At 33.8% G+C, this 19025-nt stretch overlaps 2 protein-coding genes across 3 annotated transcripts in view; one reads left to right on the top strand and one right to left on the bottom strand.

Moving 5' to 3' along the window:
• Nucleotides 1-19025, top strand: part of LOC106142506 (uncharacterized) — a 162000-nt gene that overhangs the window by 86307 nt on the left and 56668 nt on the right. For both annotated transcript variants that reach the window (XM_013344289.2, XM_060946768.1), the window contains exon 3: nucleotides 14625-14654. The gene's annotated coding sequence lies outside the window, so the exon portion shown is untranslated. The remainder of the gene's footprint in view (nucleotides 1-14624; nucleotides 14655-19025) is intronic.
• On the bottom strand, nucleotides 8370-13419 carry LOC106141545 (uncharacterized). Its single transcript, XM_013343196.2, has 2 exons — nucleotides 13157-13419; nucleotides 8370-12520 (listed from the first exon to the last, which is right to left on the bottom strand). The coding sequence occupies exons 1-2, from the start codon at nucleotides 13169-13171 to the stop codon at nucleotides 9989-9991; spliced, it is 2547 nt and encodes an 848-aa protein (XP_013198650.2). The 5' UTR covers nucleotides 13172-13419; the 3' UTR covers nucleotides 8370-9988.

The raw sequence follows: 19025 nt of genomic DNA, 5'->3' as shown, positions 1-19025 counted from the left end.
CCTGTCGTCACGCGTCTTACTGCCGCATAATGCACAACCGCAAAGTTACCAGGGTTAACAGTATTTCACTTTCTATACACCTTCGGACTCATGCTCCCACTGAAATTACAGATAGCTAGCCCTTATTTTCTTTTTGTGATGGTCGAGATCGTTAATTCGCTGATAAATAGCAATATTGATAACAATATTTGTTTGTATAACTAGATTACTAGTTATTCATAGTAATGCTGTACGTGGTCAACGTGGTCTGAATCGATAGGACCACAGGGATTGCACTGGTCCGATCAGCAACTTACCGAATTTGGCTATTGATCGCGTGGGTAATTGAAACGGATCGGGATCCAGAAATTCTGATCACGTCCTAAAGTTGTCCGGAGACGGGACGTGTCTGGATACTGTACACGTTATCGTTATCGCAAGAATCAATTATCGACACGTGTTTGATAACTCGTGGGTGAAAAACAAGTAAGTGTAGTTGCCTATGTAGTATAGGCGTGCTGATATAATTTTGTTAGTGCTTAACTCTCTTCGTATGAGCGTTATCAATGCAGGAAGTTTGTAGAGATCGTGGCATATGGAAAGATGTAGTTTTTGCGATTAATTTGTTACGTTTCACATCAAGGTTAGGTTTACATGGGTATTATGTGTGTAATAAATTTCATGAAATATCATCTTTTATCAAAAGCATCAAATCCAAACACATGTAGCGTAAAAAACAAAAGCAATGACTGGCATCATTATTTGAATAACATGACATCCTATCTGCCCTATTTCATCGCCAAACATGGAAGGATTTTTGCGGCAAAAACGAGTTAAATCAACCATAAATTTGGCCCAAAATGGGCTCCTCGAATAAGTTATCATCGGCAGTTAGGAGAGCGAAGCCGTGAATTTTATCATTCGATAAGACTCACGCTTTTCTTGTTCAATATCTTTACAAATACTTGTGATAAATCAGTCATTTTTATTAACATTCTTTTGCGTATTTTTGTGTTACAAGATTATGGCAATTTTAAGTATATCGAATATTTTTGAAGATGGATCTCGAGTAAGTATTTTTAGAAATAAGAGATTTTGTGCGGCTTTGTATGAATCGGTAGATAATCCCTTCATCTGATCCACCTAAACTAAGATCAAACATTTGTTTCCCCGCGGTATTTTAGAAGAGATATTTGCTATTTTAAAAATATTTTATCCCACTTTCTAATGTTTGCGTATTTTCAGTGATATTATGTCGTTACGTTTTGAGCATTTGGTCTGCAAAATAAATATTCGTGAAACAAAATACAGTAAAGAAAAATCACTCAATTTCGTAAACTAATAAATGTCAAATAAGTGCACTAAGAGGGTGCTAAATGAATCAATTTGATAATAATAAACCCAATGAGGCAATTAATTATGTAAGAGCGTGAAATAGACTTTTAAATAGCGTGTAAGGCGTGCGAAATACGAATACAATGGTAGGCTCCCACGCGGTACGTATAGGGAGGATAGATGAATTCGTATACTATTTGAGGTACCCCACACTACGCATTACTAATTTATCGTATTCGTCAATCGTTACAAAATTGTGTTAGGAACAGAGTGATTAAGAGCTTCGTCGAAACTGTAGAACAACAGAACTACTCAATTGTATTGTTTTCCTTGAAAGTTGCTTAGTTGATGTAAGGGAAAAACTTTGTGTCTGATTGTAACCATCTCTTTTATTTAGGTAATAGACTTATTTTTTAATTATCTCTTAATACACTTACATGCCACGTTTTACCTAAACGTCTCAGGCGTAGAAGAAACCGTAAGAATCATTGCCTTTACACAATTTATAATTGAGATGATTGGATTCTTTTTAGGATATACTAAGTTACTTTTTAGGATAAGGAACAGTGTGATAAGCGAATGTTGTGATGTGAAAGAAGATGTAGTAACAGGAATAGAAAAGGGTATGTTAAGATGGTTTGGTCATGTGGAGAAGATGAATGAAAGCAGGTTGACTAAGCAGATATACAAGGAGAGTGCAAAGGAAAAGTCGGAGTGGGAAGACCTAGACGAACGTATCTTGATCAAATTAAGGACGTCCTGGTAAAGGGTCAGGTCAAAAGTACCCGAAACCGTCGAGCTTGCATGAAGAGAGTTATAAATGTGGATGAAGCGAAGGAAGTATGCAGAGATCGTGGCAAGTGGAAAGAGGTAGTCTCTGCCTACTCCTCCGAGATAGATAAACCAACAATTATCTTTTATAGTATTTACGCCACTTTTATCTTTATATACAGCCAATTACTAAGATAATGGTGGTATGTCGTAAAGCATACCTCTAAAAGTTACGCAGTACGCCTATATTTGTGAGGCAACGTATTGAAACATGGCTACTTGCAATAGCGAATTTGCATGGAAGAATAAATTTATAACTGCATTTATTTCAAAGGCTAACCTTTCTTGTTTGTTCAGTTTTATTTTGTTATGTGATCAATTATAACTATGAGAGTTTGCAAGAATGAGATGAAACTATGTTTGCCCAACGATTGAATTCTGTTCTTTTTGTAGACAAGATACTTTATAGCTATTAAAAATGCAGAATGAGAATACATTTTGGGGTCACAATTAGTAACAGGTATGTATGACAATAATTAAGGGACAGGTTCTTTTACATGGTATTGAAACCTGCACATTCGGGCATAGTATGTAACCACAATCCATAAAGATTTTTTGATTTGATTTGACGAAGAGTTAGGTTGGGTCAGTCGGGAGTCATATAACAGCCCGAAAAACGCCAGAACAAAGATGAGTATAAGGATAAGTTAAGGATTAATCTAGGCTTCAGTAAGAAAGTATCAAACAAAATTGCATAGACTAATTCTTATAATAACTTGTTTCGAATATATTATTTATTATTTTTTGATTTTCGATTTTCACTTTCTGAGTAATCTCGATCTCAACAATCAAGTAAATTACTTGTCTTCTCTAGGCAAATTTGAAGATAGTCGGCAAAGGCACCTGAATAAGCCTATTTGCATGGAATTCAAAATGTCATATTTTATTGACTTTACAAGCAATTACGATTATCTGGAATGCTCACCATTTATTTGCAGAATATATAGAGAGGGCTTACTTTATGAGCGGGACTGGTTTGCATTTAAAATTATCTTATAGTTTATGTTTCAAGGTCCGAAGATATAGAGACAAGTTATCTTACTTCGCTTTAAACGTAACTTTTCCAAGTTTCTTCGCAGTTAGCAACGACCAAAGACTTAACATTGTTTGTAGCTGAAAATTTATGTTTTTTCGGTTAAAATTTCATCTACTTGTATTTTTAAGTTTCAAATGCTATTAGGTTTTTTAGACTTAATAAGTATCACTATTAATCATTCGTAAAAAAACAGAACCGATCCTTAACAAACTAAACTTACAATCAGAAGTGATTATCGCATTAACAATATTATGAACTCTCTGAGACGAAAATACAAGTAAGAAAATTACGAGCTAATGTACAAGCAAGTAACAACGCGAGAAAAGCCATTGTAATGACGTGAAATCTGAATACTAATGTGTGGTAATACATTATTTGTTCCATACCGCACTCTGGTTTCGCCTTACAATTGAATGCTTACTTTCACTTAATCAGTATATTGAATTCCCAATCGAGCTCAGTGCTGTAGACACGATTTCCTCATTAACGTGCTTTTGTTGGGGCGTCAGCTTGGTATATGAGATTAGGGTTGTCACACGACACATTTTATTGTTTGAACTCCCATGTCATCGGTGATGAGTCAATCCTCGAGGCTTCATGTTACTTTTTAATATTGACAGGCATATAAGCTTTGGCTTGTCGTTGAAGTTTTAAATTTGGGCTTCGAAAATATGTGAAAATGTCTAGATATTTTAACACGATGGTTCTGAATACATCATATTTATCATATACATTATCTATTAAAAGTTATATCTCGATGCGCATTGCGTAAAAAGAACAAAGTTATTATTACCTACATGTACCGCAAAAATATTCAATAATACGGGCTAGAAGTCGTGAAAGATGATACGCAATGTCTTAAAAGTGAGGATGCCGAATACCAGACAAAGTGGGAGAGATGGGTCCAAAAGGCAGGCAGCGGACTCCTACATATAGCCGTGCAATCGGGATCACTAAAAATTTAGAGAGGGAGAACAAAAATATTTATTGTAAAACTTATTAAATATTGTAATTAGATAATCTTTATTATGCTCAATAGCCGACAGCCCTACCCACATCTTGTTTCACATCCACAGTCCAATCAAAGCGTCAAGATCCAGCGTCACCTGCACATATTGCATTGATATTGAACGTTCAGCTCTCGAACCGCAACACTCGATACTGTAATGACGGATCTCAAGGCGACTTGATTACACAATATCTTTGTTACATCAAGTTTCCCGGTTCAATAACTTCGTTATCAAGATCTGGTGGAAGAAGCGCTTACAGGCAGGAAGCTTAATGCATTGACTTGTAAAGAAGTTGTATTCCTGAATTCTGAACTAATATGACACTACGTTGAATAGATAATACTCATTATTTGAAAGTGTAGCGGCACAGTCATTTGCCACAGTGTCCAGAAATATATCTACGGTATATGTAAAAACGGTTCTTGCCTTTGTATATGTTTACTAATCGGCTACACAAATTATTTTCATCGTGTTCACTGCTGTTGTGATAATTATCGCTGTATTTGATGACATAGCAAATATTACACAAACAAGAGACACAGTGGCAGTTCATTAAATAGTAGTGTCTATAAATTTGAAAACTATGCGGCCTTCACATGACAGCAAATTTATTGTTTGTTCTCAATGGACATGAAGCTGTTTGAAATGTGGTCTCGACAGAGTTGACGCTAGTTCCTGTATCGGTTTACATTGCTGTGAAGGTTACGGGTAAAGTGAAACAATACATAGTTATTTAATGTCAGTTTACAATTGGAGATTACAATGAATCTTTCCTAATGGCTAATCTGTACCGTCAAGGGCAGTTATTTGTTGTTGGTTTGTAGCAGTGGATTATGTGATTGGTCGTTAAGTTAATCTGTCTACGAATTTGCACCTTCGGGAAAAGACCTTCCGGAGAAACATAGGCATTTTCGTGCAAGCGAAGCCCCAATGGCAAGAAGATATTGTGCTGAATACGGGTAATATTCATCCTCAACGCTTAATAGTAATTGATATATCGAAGATGACATGTTTTCTCTTGAAAGTGGGTCTAGAGCGATGGAGTTTCTCAGAAGGAAATTCACTTTCGGTAAATTGTAAGTTAACAATGCGTTAATAACGGTAAGTAGCTGGGAGGCTGGGAATAGCTCACTACGTTACTCATATAAAATGTGACTGAAGATCCCCATTGTATCGTTTTTTTATGGATTACGTACTTGGTGGTAGGTATAGTCTGTTCATAGCATATAATATTTTAATGTTTTCTTGTATGTTTCCTACATATAAGATGTACTTGTAAATACGAGTAACAAAACAGACTAATAAAGTTCTTCAATGAAAAACTGTACCATACTAATTGCATGTCATTACCTGTATAAGCAAGGAAATTCAAAATTAATTACATATAATTACGTCTTTATCCCTTTCTTTTAAGTGATAGACAAAGCCAACAATCTCGCACAGACTGAAAGGCCACGTTCAATAGTTTGGCTTTATGATGGAATTGATATTAAGATAGTGACAAGTTGCTAGCCCGTCGCCTTTAAGAATAATCCTAAGTTTGTAACCCTACCCATAAGTCTTTTAAGGTCATCCATGGGAAAGAAAGGGAGAGATTCTATTATGAAGTGCCGGGATCCACACGGCACAAACCAACTAAAGTTTGCCAGTATTTTTATTCTCTATACTTCTTCTTCCTGATGTTAGTTCCGGTTGCGTCTTCACCTGTCTAAAGTCATGATCCTGGACTGGGTAAGTCAGGCTTTTACACGGAACGACCCCCTTACTGACCTCACGTCGTAAGAATAATCTTTGCAAACATTAAGGGAAACCTAATCCGTATTGTTAGAACCTAGTTATTATTCTCGGTCTCACTTGTAAGTATAAAGGACATTATAAAATACTTAATAAAACTAAAATTGCCTTTGTTTCACTGTACGACATAGGTACAAAATGAGTAAGTATTTTAAAACAAAAGAAATAAAGAAGTAGTGCTACCCATGTCTGTAGTTTCGGACGTGGTTCATTCAAAAGTTCTCCACCGCATTGACTGCGGGTCGCCATAAAAGCAGGAAGGAGGGACAAAATTATCTCTCCTTACTTTTATCCCGTAATAAAATGTTAGTATTTCGGCCCGTAGAAAATTTTGCTGGAAATTCATGGCGAAGGTTTGTGGCAACGTGGCCTTTGTCGGATATTTTCTTAAACAAGATCGTAAACATTTAGTATTATTTTGGTAGCTTCTGTATAAAATGATTGCGTTCTCTCATAGAGTTAAATTCTCAAGCATCTTTTACTATTAGATATAATTAATTTTATTAATATCTTTTAATATGCAAAATATTAAATCATATTAATAAAAATATTAATTTTTTACGTTTAAATACCTAAAATCTGTTTTAAAACTTGTTTTCTGTTTGTAAATTAATGGATACATTTATTTTCTACATATTGAATGCTCCGCTCATTCCACATTATCGAACAATACACTATACATTATTTTTGTTTAACAATCATATTAATTTTAGAATATTCAGAATTGAGAATAAATATTCGTATAGGAATTAAAATATGAATCGTACACCTACATAATATTTACGAATACAGTTGTATATCTGTACTGATTTCTATGAATTCTATTAATAAATATAAAAGTAACTGCTATATTAGATTGAAATATGTATACATGGTAAAATATGAAAGAAATTCGAAGAAACCTAAACAACGCTTTGTCCCTGTCCTTGTCATGTTATTTCCAAGTAAATATGAAAACGCTATCTTGCGGCGCTAGTAAGAAATATTATAAGAACTTTTCTCTATCACTTAAAGATAGAACACAAATGGACAAAATAATTAAATATTAACTATATTTAGCCTGGCTCATAAACTACTCAAAGGAACGTTATCAACGTTACAAATAAAACTACTTTCCTCGGTTATAAATAATGCAATTACGAAAATCGATATTTAATTTATGTCGAGAATCGCGAACTTTTTTTTGGTGCCATAAATATTGAGGGGAAGACAAAAAATTGGCAGGCGTTGCGCCGGGCTCCTGGATTCTTGTTTGTCGCTTGTATTGATTTATTTATGCAATAAATCTTTTTCGGGCTTAATCAGAGCTATTTTTCGTGCACCGATATGGCCCTCGTAGTGGCGAGCTAGTGACAAGTGCTTCATTATCGATTTATCGTCGCGATCATTCGTTTCATTATTGCCTTTATTCGATTATCGATTTATAAGAATAGTGTAAGTAAACGGATTTCTGTTTAACTTGTTAAGAATAGACGGCCTTGACGGCCTCTGTGGCGCAGCGGTAGTACGCTTGTCTGTGACACCGGAGGTCCCGGGTTCGAATCCCGGCCAGGGCATGACGAGAAAAGAACTTTTTCTGATTGTCTTGGGTCTTGGGTGTTTATCTATATATGTATTTATTATAAAATATAGTATCGTTGAGTTAGTATCTCGTAACACAAGTCTCGAACTTACTTCGAGGCTAACTCAATCTGTGTAATTTGTCCCGTATATATATATATATATATATATAATAAAAGGTCAAGGAAAACATGAAAAAATATTTTTGGTATGATTATTAAAGGTATTTAGTATTGGTAGCTATAATTTTAAAGTTACTATATTAATATGGTTATTTGCTCATTATAAATTTGCATTGCACCTGCTTTGCACGAACTCGTATTGAATTATTAGTGGCGCTTGTAAATTTTTGAGTAAGTAGGTATTTTTAAATTTATTATCTAGTTTTAAATTATCATTATCACACACCAATTATTTAAATATTTCGTCATTACATACAAATAACCACATGTATATGTGATATATATTTTTTTATTTGATTGATTAGCGCTATAAGTAGTCGCGGCTTATTCAAGGTTTTCGACGGCATCTGCTATAAAATAAGCGTAGTCATAAGACGAAGTTGCGCATTATTCTGGTGTTTTATATTAAATCCACTCTTAGTGTACTCCTAGGCCACATAAAGAAGCTATATGCCAAAAATGTCTCTATACACATCGGTTTCGGCTGAGCGTTGATATGTCAATCAATATATGAGTCAGTGTCCTCTTTTATAAATTAAAATAAAATTAACTAACGACAGAAAATATGACAGATAAAAGCAATACCTATTTGCTAAATATTCAAATAGAAAGTTCAGTAAGTAAGAGTTCGCTAGGCACATACCGTGAAATACGCCAACATTGCCCAGTTTTTGAAGAAAAAATAGATTTTTGCCATTTTTTTGTATGGTACCCCAGATATATTGTTGTATCTGTGGCAACACTGAGATCATGTTCATGCATTAGCGTAACAAAATAACACAGCAGGTAAGTATTTTCTAACATATTTCCGATTTCGGCGATGGATAATGTTATCTGGGGTTTTAGCCAACATTGCCCACCCTTATTTTTAGCGAAAATATAGACCTTAAGAGAATAACATAAGAACCAAATAAAGTATATTGGCAATAAAGGCCACTAATCCAAAAAGTAAAACGATATCATACATATACTTGTTTTAAAATGAGTGGGCAATGTTACTCAGTATTTTTTTCTTTCCTTCATACAAACGTCATGAAGCAATTTAAAAGAGCTAGGGTTGTCAACTTTCGGTACAATCCTTTTTTTAATAATGATTAGCACTAAATCTTTTGATAGGTTAGTAAGAAAATACACTTTTTAAGGAACTAAACTGTTTATTAGTCTTCAGAACAATTAAAAACATGTTAATAGTGAGACACCACTACAACTTGACATAATTAAACTTTTAAAAGCTGTGACCAATGAAATGTTTATCATTTAACAAAATATAAGGAGATTTTAAAAAAGATACTTATTAGTTACACTAGCAACTAGCAAAAAATAGAAAATAATTATACTTAACATAATTGAGATCAACGAGAAAATTAACGAGTTAGAGATCAGAGTAAAAGAGACCCGTCACTGAACTGGTTAATGGGTGACTTTTTAATATTAATTTAAATCCAATACTAAATATAGGTACAATGCAAGTGGATTGCCTAAACATTATATTTATTTTTTTTACATTTTACGCGTTTTAGCTAATAGACAAATGACACTCCGATCAAAAGTATAAATAAAGCCTTTGAACGTTTACATATTCTGTAGGCTTCATACTTTTGATCGTCATTTGTCTGTTATCAGAAATGGTAAAATGTAAAAAAAAAACTACATACATTTTAAGACAACCTACTTGCAACACATATATTTAGTACATAGTAGGTATGTTAAATTTAATAATTAAAAACATCAATAGGTCAGTTCAGATCAGTGAAGGTTGTCCTATAATCAAAGCTTATATTAATTAACAAAAAAAAAACAAGTAGGTACGTATCCCTAGAGATAATTAAGTACGAATGTCTGTTTATCAAAAAACAAAACTTAAAATATCTTGTGGAAAAAAAAGAAAGTATGCTTAATTGTTAAATAAGCAAAATTAGAAAAATTCGAAGTAACATGATTGAGATCAAACAGTAATATAACTGGTCTAAAATCTGATTATCTTATAACAACTCAACTCGAATCAGTAACAACGTTCAACAAAACATTTTTATTCAAAATAATTTTAAAAATCTAAATACTATTTAGTTTGAATTAAATTTAGTCATGACTTTGGCTCGGTTAGAACTATTTTAACATTATAATAAAATATAGGAGAGTGTTTCTTAAAGTTATATAATTATTCTTTGGAAAATGTAGCAGTCTTAATCAAATCACAGTTACTGAATTGAACATACGTAAGTTATATAAGGCTTAACTATAACGGTTTAACGAGTGAACTACTATTGTATGTTAAAACTACTGAAATCGACATTAAATACAATTTGACCACGTCGAGTTATCTTTGGTTCGGATAAAACCGCTATAATATCTTCAGTATGTTGTATGGTGCTAATATCATCCACTATTGGGTAAGTAAAGGTCGTTCCTGAGATGGACTTTGATTCTTTAACTTTTCTTAAAAATTTTACTGTAGGATTTATACCATTAGTGGACAATACCTGACCTACATAGTGTTTTAAACTTTTTTTTGTTGCAAATCGAACTATAACCCAGTCGTATTTTTTAATTCTTTCTTGATTTTCAGAAAAATATTCAATATCATGTAATCCAAAAGGGATGGTATTTGAATCATCAATATTTTCCTTTTCTTCTTGTTCCCGCAAGCATTCCGCTATGTAATAATCATTTATTGTTTCGTAATCAGAATCATCTGTGTCAGCTGTTATAACTTCATTACCCGTAGATATTGAGCTGGAATCACTATCAAATCTTTTATTCCTTTTTTTTGTTCTACTATTTTTTTGAGCTGTAATTTTTCCTTTTATCTTATTTCTGACTCCTCTCTTTATATTTTTCTCTTTTTCTTTATTTATTGTCTTCATTTTCTTCACTTGTTTCTTTTTTTTCACTTGCAGGCATTCTGGTAAATCATTTTTGTTCATAGATGTAAACGGTATATTTTCAGTCTTACCAGAAGCTTCATTTAAATAACAAACATTAGTCGCTGATGCTGATCCTGGTTTAAGTAGGACATCGGAAAGTATGATTATTTTATTTTTCTTGGCTGGATCAGTATTTTGAACGGAACTGTCATTGTCTTTTCGTACAATCATTGTGTTTGTGAAACTACCTATGGGAGATTTAAAATGTAAGTCATTAGTGGGTGCAAATGTTTTAGTTTTAATACGGAATGATTGACTCATGTAGAAATTAATAATTGTGATACATTGTTTGCTTAAACTTTCAGGTATAGAATTATGCTGATATAGAGGGATACCGAAAGCCTCTTCCAAGTTGTAGTCTTGATCATAATTGGTATCATTATTTGAAAAAAGAGTAGATTCTGATATGAAAAGACCAGTTTGTTCGTCCAAGTAAAAAGATTCATCATTTCTTTTTTTTTCATTTGCCATCTTAGCTGATTTATTTTTTATTTTCTTATACCTAGAATCAACATTTAAATCGGAAGCGGTCACTGATTTTCCCGGCTCGCAATTAACTTTTTTACTCCTTTGTACTTGAAAAGGCTTTGGAGATCTAGTTTCTTTTAAATAATCTACCAGAACTTGATCAATTCCATACGAAGACGACTGGATTTCCATTTGTGGGATCTTCTTAAGGACTTCTTGTGGATTTAGTGGATATATTCCCGATGCCCTAAAGCCACTAATAATGTTTGATTTTTCCGACATGCGAATCGATTCTATTAATTCAGAAAGCAATTTCGGGAAATGTTTCTTGTTAAGTGTGGTTTGAGTTGGATTTTTGAGCTTGTATTGATATAAAACTTTACGCCAGCATTTTTTCAAAGGCCCAAAAAATGCGACATCAAGGGGTTGGGTGAGATGTGTTGATCTTGGGGGGATAAAAACGAACTTGATGTCATGCTGTTCACATAACTCAACTACCTTAATACTTAAGTGGCTGGATAAATTATCGCATATGACAACCTTTGTCCCGGCAGTTTCAGTTGCCCATGGTAGAATAATAGTTTCAAAATAATTCTCAAACATTACGCTGTCAAACCACCCTGACTTGGTACAGTTATATCGGGTCCCTGGTGGTCCTCCATTAATCCATTCTGAATACAAATTAGTTGCTTTATAAACAACATATAAAGGAAGGCACCGCCCGCTTGCAGTGGCCGTAAACATAAGAGATATGTTTCCTTTGGTAGAATTTACTATTCTTTCCGGATATTTTACCCCTCTTCGGAAAATGCCAACGGAAGAGCCAGGGTCATCGGATAGATTAGTTTCGTCGAAATTTATTATATTTTGAGCTGGTATATCTTTCAGTGTCACACTTAAATTATTAAAGTAATCAATTATTTCTTGAGCTCCTTTTTCAGCTCTTGCTTTTGAAATATTTTGAGTAGCTCTCAAAGTCAATTCATCAGCATGCCTTGCCAAAAAGCTCTGGACCCATGCATCACCTGGAATCTTGTTTTTGAAAATATGATCCTTTGAGTTCTTTTCCAAGTAATTACGGACCAATAGTTTTAAATCGAGTTTCGTAAGTGGCGAGCCGAAATTGCTGGCCGCTTGTAAAACTTTTACAATTTTGACCTCCTCCTCTGATGTCAATTTTGTTGGATGTCCAACTGACTTTGTATGTAGATTTTTCAGTTTGTTGAGTATGGTTCGCCTTGGGATACCAAATTGCTTTTCAGCGTCTCGAGAAGATACTTGACCCGACTGAACGGCTTCACAAGCGAGCATTAACATTTCGTTAGAGTAATTTTTGTATAATCTAGATCCAAGTTTACGTCTTGGCTTTCTTTGTCGTATACGTGACTTATGTTTGTTTTTCTGCAATATGACAACAATACAAATTATTGAAATATAAATAAAAACATTTAAAGTCTTTTTTAGATTTTTTTTTTGTACAAGGAATTCATACAACAAGAAACAGAAATCAAGTCATATTTTTGGAAAAACAATTGTTATGTGAAATTGTTGGGCTTAAGATCAATTATTATTATGAGTTGTTTAGTATGTAATCCCTGAATTATGAGAGTGTTAAATTATTGACATTGTATTACAACAAATGTACTCTAAGCCACATGTTACCAGGATTGTGTGGATGTTACGACGTTAATCTAGGGAGCGTGGACATTATTTATGCATAGACGGACGATGCGTGCTAGCTAAAATTACCTTTATGCTGTTAGACTATACCTAGTTCAATCAAAAAACATTTATTTTCTTTCGACTAATAGTTTTCAGATGATGTCAAATCTCCTTTATTTGTAGTCGGCAATAAATAAAAAGTGCCAACCCTAGACGTTTTTCGGCAATGGGCAATGTTGGCAATCACGTGGCGGAACTTTACTAGATAACTTTGCCCAGCGTCATAACTTTTATTGTATGCAAGCTAAATTAACGATAATAGCATCAAAACACTCAGTGTATGGTTTTACACAAAATACAATATATAAAACATACCTGTGATTTCACCATGATAAATAATTCACTCTCAAACTTTTGCTATAATTGGCCCACAAAAATACACTCCGTTCTGTACAAATGCTGACAGGTGACTGAGTGAAGATAGGAGCGCACACACTATTCTGTGTTGCCACATCTAAAGTCTATTTTCTACAAATATGATAAATGTTGCCGATATTTTGTTACTTTTTTTTTAAATAGTAATATTCTTTAAAAACGTTGTTTTGGGCAAAGTTTTCCTAGAAGGCAAAGTTGGCGTATTTCACTACTGCACTACAAGAGTTGAAAAGTAAAGAAGCGGTTGTATATTTTGCATTTGACATCGGACAGTTGCCTTTTTGAATACATTTCCGTATTTACACTGGTCTTTCCGGGCAATGGCGGTTGCCATATTTATTTCCGGTGCATTTTTATCAAAGGTTTCCCCGGTTATTATAGTTTACTTTTTCTAACCAAATAAATAATTTTTATCGTTAAAGGTCTGTCATAAGTGAATTGTTTACACTTTTATCGCCAAAATTTAAAGAGATTCAGTTTTTTTTGTTAAAAAATATCATAAAATAATGCTACCTACTGAAAAACATACAACACGGTGGTGTGACTAATTATTATTTCAAGCGATATCCTTTTAAGGTCGAAAGTAAATCACGTTAACATCTAAGTTTGGCGACCCATCTTTTAAACTGCGGCTCAATTATCATGAGAATCTCAGGACGGGCTTGAAAAAAGACCGTTATTCAATATTAGTGCCTATAAAGGTGAGTGATAACCACATATCCGTTCCCGGCCGCCTTTTATAGTCTGATACTACGGCATAATAGGAAATAATTTATAATTCAACTAAAAGATGTACGTAAGTCCCATATTACCCGAATAAATAACGTTTGATAGATACGGGTAATTTTTATTAGTAAGTTTCCTGTGAGTTTTTCTAGCTGTTTTAAAAAGAAAGCGTTGTAAGAAGCACATCGTGGTCAAAGATGGACCAAAGTCCAATACTAGGAGAATAGAAACTTACAACAAACAAAATGTCGTCATAATAATACCTAATAACGGCAAATAACAGTTTAAAAAAAGAAGTTCAACAATCATTTGCAGTAATTGCCCGGGCCTTTCTTACCATATAATTTTTTTGTCATCCCGGTTATCTTTCTTCAAAAAAAAAAACTTTTTTTTATCTAAATGGTCGTCAGTAGACCTTTGTACATAATAATTAAAAAATTTAACGTAGAGAATCTTTCTTGACACGACGACAAAATTCTCAAATGTAATGAGAGTCTCAAGAGTCACCTAATATAAATTAAATTGGAATGGTAGAAGTGCTAACGGTCCTCGTCAAATTACATTCGCTTTTTCTTCCTAATAAATTTAATGAAAATAGGTAGAAACACCATTTCTGAGTATTCAGTTCTTTATAGTAATTTAATGAAAAACTTGTTTGGTAATGATGATATTATGTTTTCAGGTACTCTCATCTGTCTTTGATTGTGATAAGGTCAGTATTATGCATTTGGCAGAGATAGCGACTACAACCACCTCTTCCACTGCTTTGAATTCCCTGTTAGTCTAAATTTCATACCACGTACTACAACGTTTTAATTTGGGATTCCAAAAATAAGTAACAGTGAACTTGGATCATATTCATTCCATGAAAAAATAAAAGTAAGATTTTGATTATTGAGATTTGAGAATCTTAAGTTTTTTATTTCGTCATGTAAATGTCAAAGATAAACTGTATCGTCTTTTTCGTCCTGGCATAAGTCTCGGTTTATCCTCAACTCTGAGAGGAGATGATGGATGCAGCCCTTGACTCCGATTTGAATTGGGTGACTCAGGTCAGTCACCTTTGCAGGGGAACCTATCACGTATTGAATTATGCATGGTAAAACATGAATGTGCTTATTCCCTTCGTCGACTTTTACGGCATCCAAGGAGACGGAGTGGATATATTCTAACGGCACCAAATTAAACACTTTTTGGTATTTTGCTCAAATTCCAAGAGGAAAAACCGGCTTGACAATGAAAAACTGGCCGGAAGCGTGTATCGGAAGACAGCATTAGTCACAAGTTCACGATTGTTAGGCAGACTACGTGCCTACTTTTAGGGGTCTCCAAAAATAATAAACAACTAATAGAACGAATAGATATTATTTAATATTATATTTTGGAGTATTTTTGTGAAAAACAAAACGGGGCAGTTGGTTATTATTATGGCATTAGCTGTACCAATAGCGGTCATCATATTTTGTTTAAACAGTGAGGATAACTCTAATTAAAGACAAAAATAAGGTAATTTTGTTTAAGCATTCCGCATTCCGCACTATTCCTTCGGCGTATGTCCATATTAATCTATGTCCACGATGCGACTCAGAGCGTTAACAGTTCGGCTTAGTTTCCTTAGTGGCTCTTTCTAACAAATACGCGAAAAAATATGCCCTACTATATACATTCTTTAGTTATCAACGAATAAAATAAACAATGTAACATATACATACAACAGTATACTCGTACAATAGAATCCAAAACAATTTCGTTAATAAAACCGAGCCGCTCCAAAACCTCAACAGAATTTCCACGAATCTTGGACTTACTATTTTCAATCCGTTCAATAGTCCACTGTTAGCTGTATTGGCCATTGTCCGTAATTGCATTGTGTTTAATTCCATTAATGTTTGTACACTGCACGCTGCGTTGCGTGTGTCGATGCAATCCGATTAGAGCTAATCGGATGAACTATACCTATGAAAATATCCCTTAATGTTATGTTGGACATCCTCATTTTCCCACAATACACTTAGTAGTTTCGCGCGTGTGATAATACTATCAAAGGTTAAGGCACCCGATGAAAAAGCGTGATGTAGGTTCGAATCCTACCGAAAACGAGTCTGTAGAATATATCAAAATAAAGTATTATTGAGTCAGCCGTTTAACGCACAAGGAAATTTAATTTAGATTAATCTGTGTTTGGATTAATAAGTCTGTTCTTTGATTAATTAGATCTTAAATTTCATACTTACATTATCAACATATAAAGATCTCTCAAAGATCGATTTAGCAAAACAAATACATATTTACTACAAAAGATGGTATTGATGGATGTTATTCATTCAGTACCTAAGTTTAATTTTGTAGTTATGATATTTCGGCTGTTTTAGTATCCAATAGTCAAAATATAACTATAGGAATAATATGAATGTTAATAGTTTGATATGCTTTATAAATAGTCCATATGTAATGTTTTCAATACTTGATGTATCTTATTAATATCGGTCACGATACACGATTATCTCACGGTATTGAACCAAGGTCTGTCATGATGATATCCTTGTAATAGTAATTTTATAGGTAAGTACTAAGGTATTAAGCTATAGATTTCTGGTAGTACGTAATTCTTATGTAATTATAGAAGTACTTAGTCTGCGTCTTTTCGTTGAGGTGGTGGACCAATATTCAACATTTTTATTGATGTCAATAATAAGAGCAAAACCAAGAAAAGCACTTTTAGTATCTAATAAAAAAAATATATTATGTATGTACGAAAAGAAATCAAAATAAATATTAATCTGGTTAAACAGGTATAAATACTATTTATGAAGAAAATAAATTATTACTTTGAAACAATTGGGCGGCAATAAAAACGCACAATTATCAACACATAGCTCAAACCACTTGGTTAAGAAATTTCAAATTTGGTATCTGGCTTAGGCGTGCACCAAGCAAGAATTTCCCGAAATTCTCGCGGGAACGTAATTTGACGGGTTATTTCAATTTACGCGAGCGATGTGTTAGTCCAATTCAGTAGTTTACTACTAAGCTAAGAATATTTTTTTAGAACAGCGGGGCTAGCATGGCGCGCGCGACCCTATTTTTGTGTGCGATAAACTATCGCCGATTTGCTTTTATTATCACGTGATACGGGACAGGGATAGTTCATCGCGCGTTAAAATTAACGTAGCGCGGGCCCTGCTAGCCTCGCTGATCACCATTTTGTCAAAACACAACGCCTACGAACGAAATCTTCTATTCTGTGAATGAACGATATTATGAGGCTTCAACATAGTTTCAATGTGTAACTTCGCCATAGGCCCGATCAGAAACAGCCTTCCAGCCCCATTCATCTCACTAAGTAATTAATGCAGTGAGTAATTGAGTATATTTCACTTTTCCTTTAATAAAAGTTAAAGGGTTAGCACGGTTCAATTGACGTCTCAAATTAATCTTACTTTGTAGTTAGCGCCTGATCAAAACAAATTGATCTTTGCAGATCACCTCGGTGTTGTAAATTTGTTTAGCTTCGATCATTTTTGCGTACTTTGTGCTACTTCTGAGATGTCTCCCTTATTTATTTTCATCAAGATATCATCATTACTTTGACATAATGGCCAATATTAAGCAGTAAAAAGTAATAATATGAAACGACTACCGCCTGCCCTTACCTAGCTTTGATTACGTAATGACGTTACACTCAGTTGACTGAATGTGCAGATTTCCTCATTACTTTTACCTCAGCGTAGAACTTTTTTCTCCAAAATATGTGAGAACTTGGCATGTTGCTCTCTTCTGCTTATACTTTGGATTCCGGGGACATTTACATTGATTTCACTATTTCTGAAAATTGGGTAAAAACATAAAAATTTCATTTAACATTTTATTTTTAGAGCTTCTGACCAACTTAGTAGTTCAAGTCCAAAAGAAATGCCCGATAGACAAATTTGTGTAACATTTCAGTCATGAAAAAATGTATCGTTTGAACTCTAGGGTCCGTCGTAAAGTAACTACAAAGCGAAGATATGGATCAAAGGTCAGACGCCAATTAAATAACGATAGTATAGAATTGGCTCAATAGAATCAAAAACCACATGTCAAAACACTACCAGGTTAGGTTATTATTCTTCAGATTAAATTAAATTATTACGAAATTAAAAATTAGCACATTGAAACAAGAATCAACACTACCCATATGTCTGATCTGATTTTATGTCTGACCACATTAAACGAAATCTTTTTTTAACTGTAGTAAATAATAATTTATCATAAAAAACTTCGATGTAAGATTCCCATATAATCCTTATCACTTAAATTTCTTATTCTACATAGATTGCTTGAGTATATGCTCTCCTTTGAGAGTTAATAGATCGTCTGGGTATACAAGGCGCTGGTTTATGTTCCGGACACATTGTTACCTAGGCACAGTTTACACGATAGTTTAACCTACATGGACGAAATACCGAGGTAGAAATACCATTTCCCTTAGTTAACGTACACTGTCACGTACCAGGTGAGAGTACTTAAATACCTTTCCGAGTTACTTTGCGCCTGACATAATGTTTTGAATAATAATTTTGACACACATTCAATTCGGGGAAGTTTTATGAATAAATAATATTTTACAGTTTTATGGGACAAGTCACACAGATTGGGCTAAAAAAGTTAGTTTGAGACTTGAGTTAAAGATGCAACGATATTTACATTTTTAATAAATATACTATTACTCTATATAAAAAATGGTTATTAATATAAATGTTGGAAATTTATGTATTCCAAAGCACGTTTCACTTGAGATTCTTTTTTTAGGCGATGGGCTGGCAACTTGTCTCTATTTGAATCTCAATTGTATTATTAAGCCAAACAGCTGAACGTGGCCTATCAGTCTTTTCAAGACTGTTGTCTACCCCGCAAGGGATATAGACGAGACGGTGTGTGTGTGTGTGTATTCCAAAGCAATACATAATATTATAATCTTTTTCAAAGCAGTTTTGTGTAAATGTACCGTACGTACGTATTTTTGAAAACGTTGTAGAGAAAAAGAAGGAAAACAGTCTTATGACACTAGCACAATACCGTGTTTCTGTCCGAACATTTTATT

The sequence above is a fragment of the Amyelois transitella genome, chromosome 12 (assembly GCF_032362555.1).
Source record: "Amyelois transitella isolate CPQ chromosome 12, ilAmyTran1.1, whole genome shotgun sequence".
Taxonomy (NCBI): domain Eukaryota; kingdom Metazoa; phylum Arthropoda; class Insecta; order Lepidoptera; family Pyralidae; genus Amyelois; species Amyelois transitella.
The sequence above is the reverse complement of the archived record's forward strand: the minus strand, read 5'-3'. Positions and strand labels throughout refer to the sequence as shown.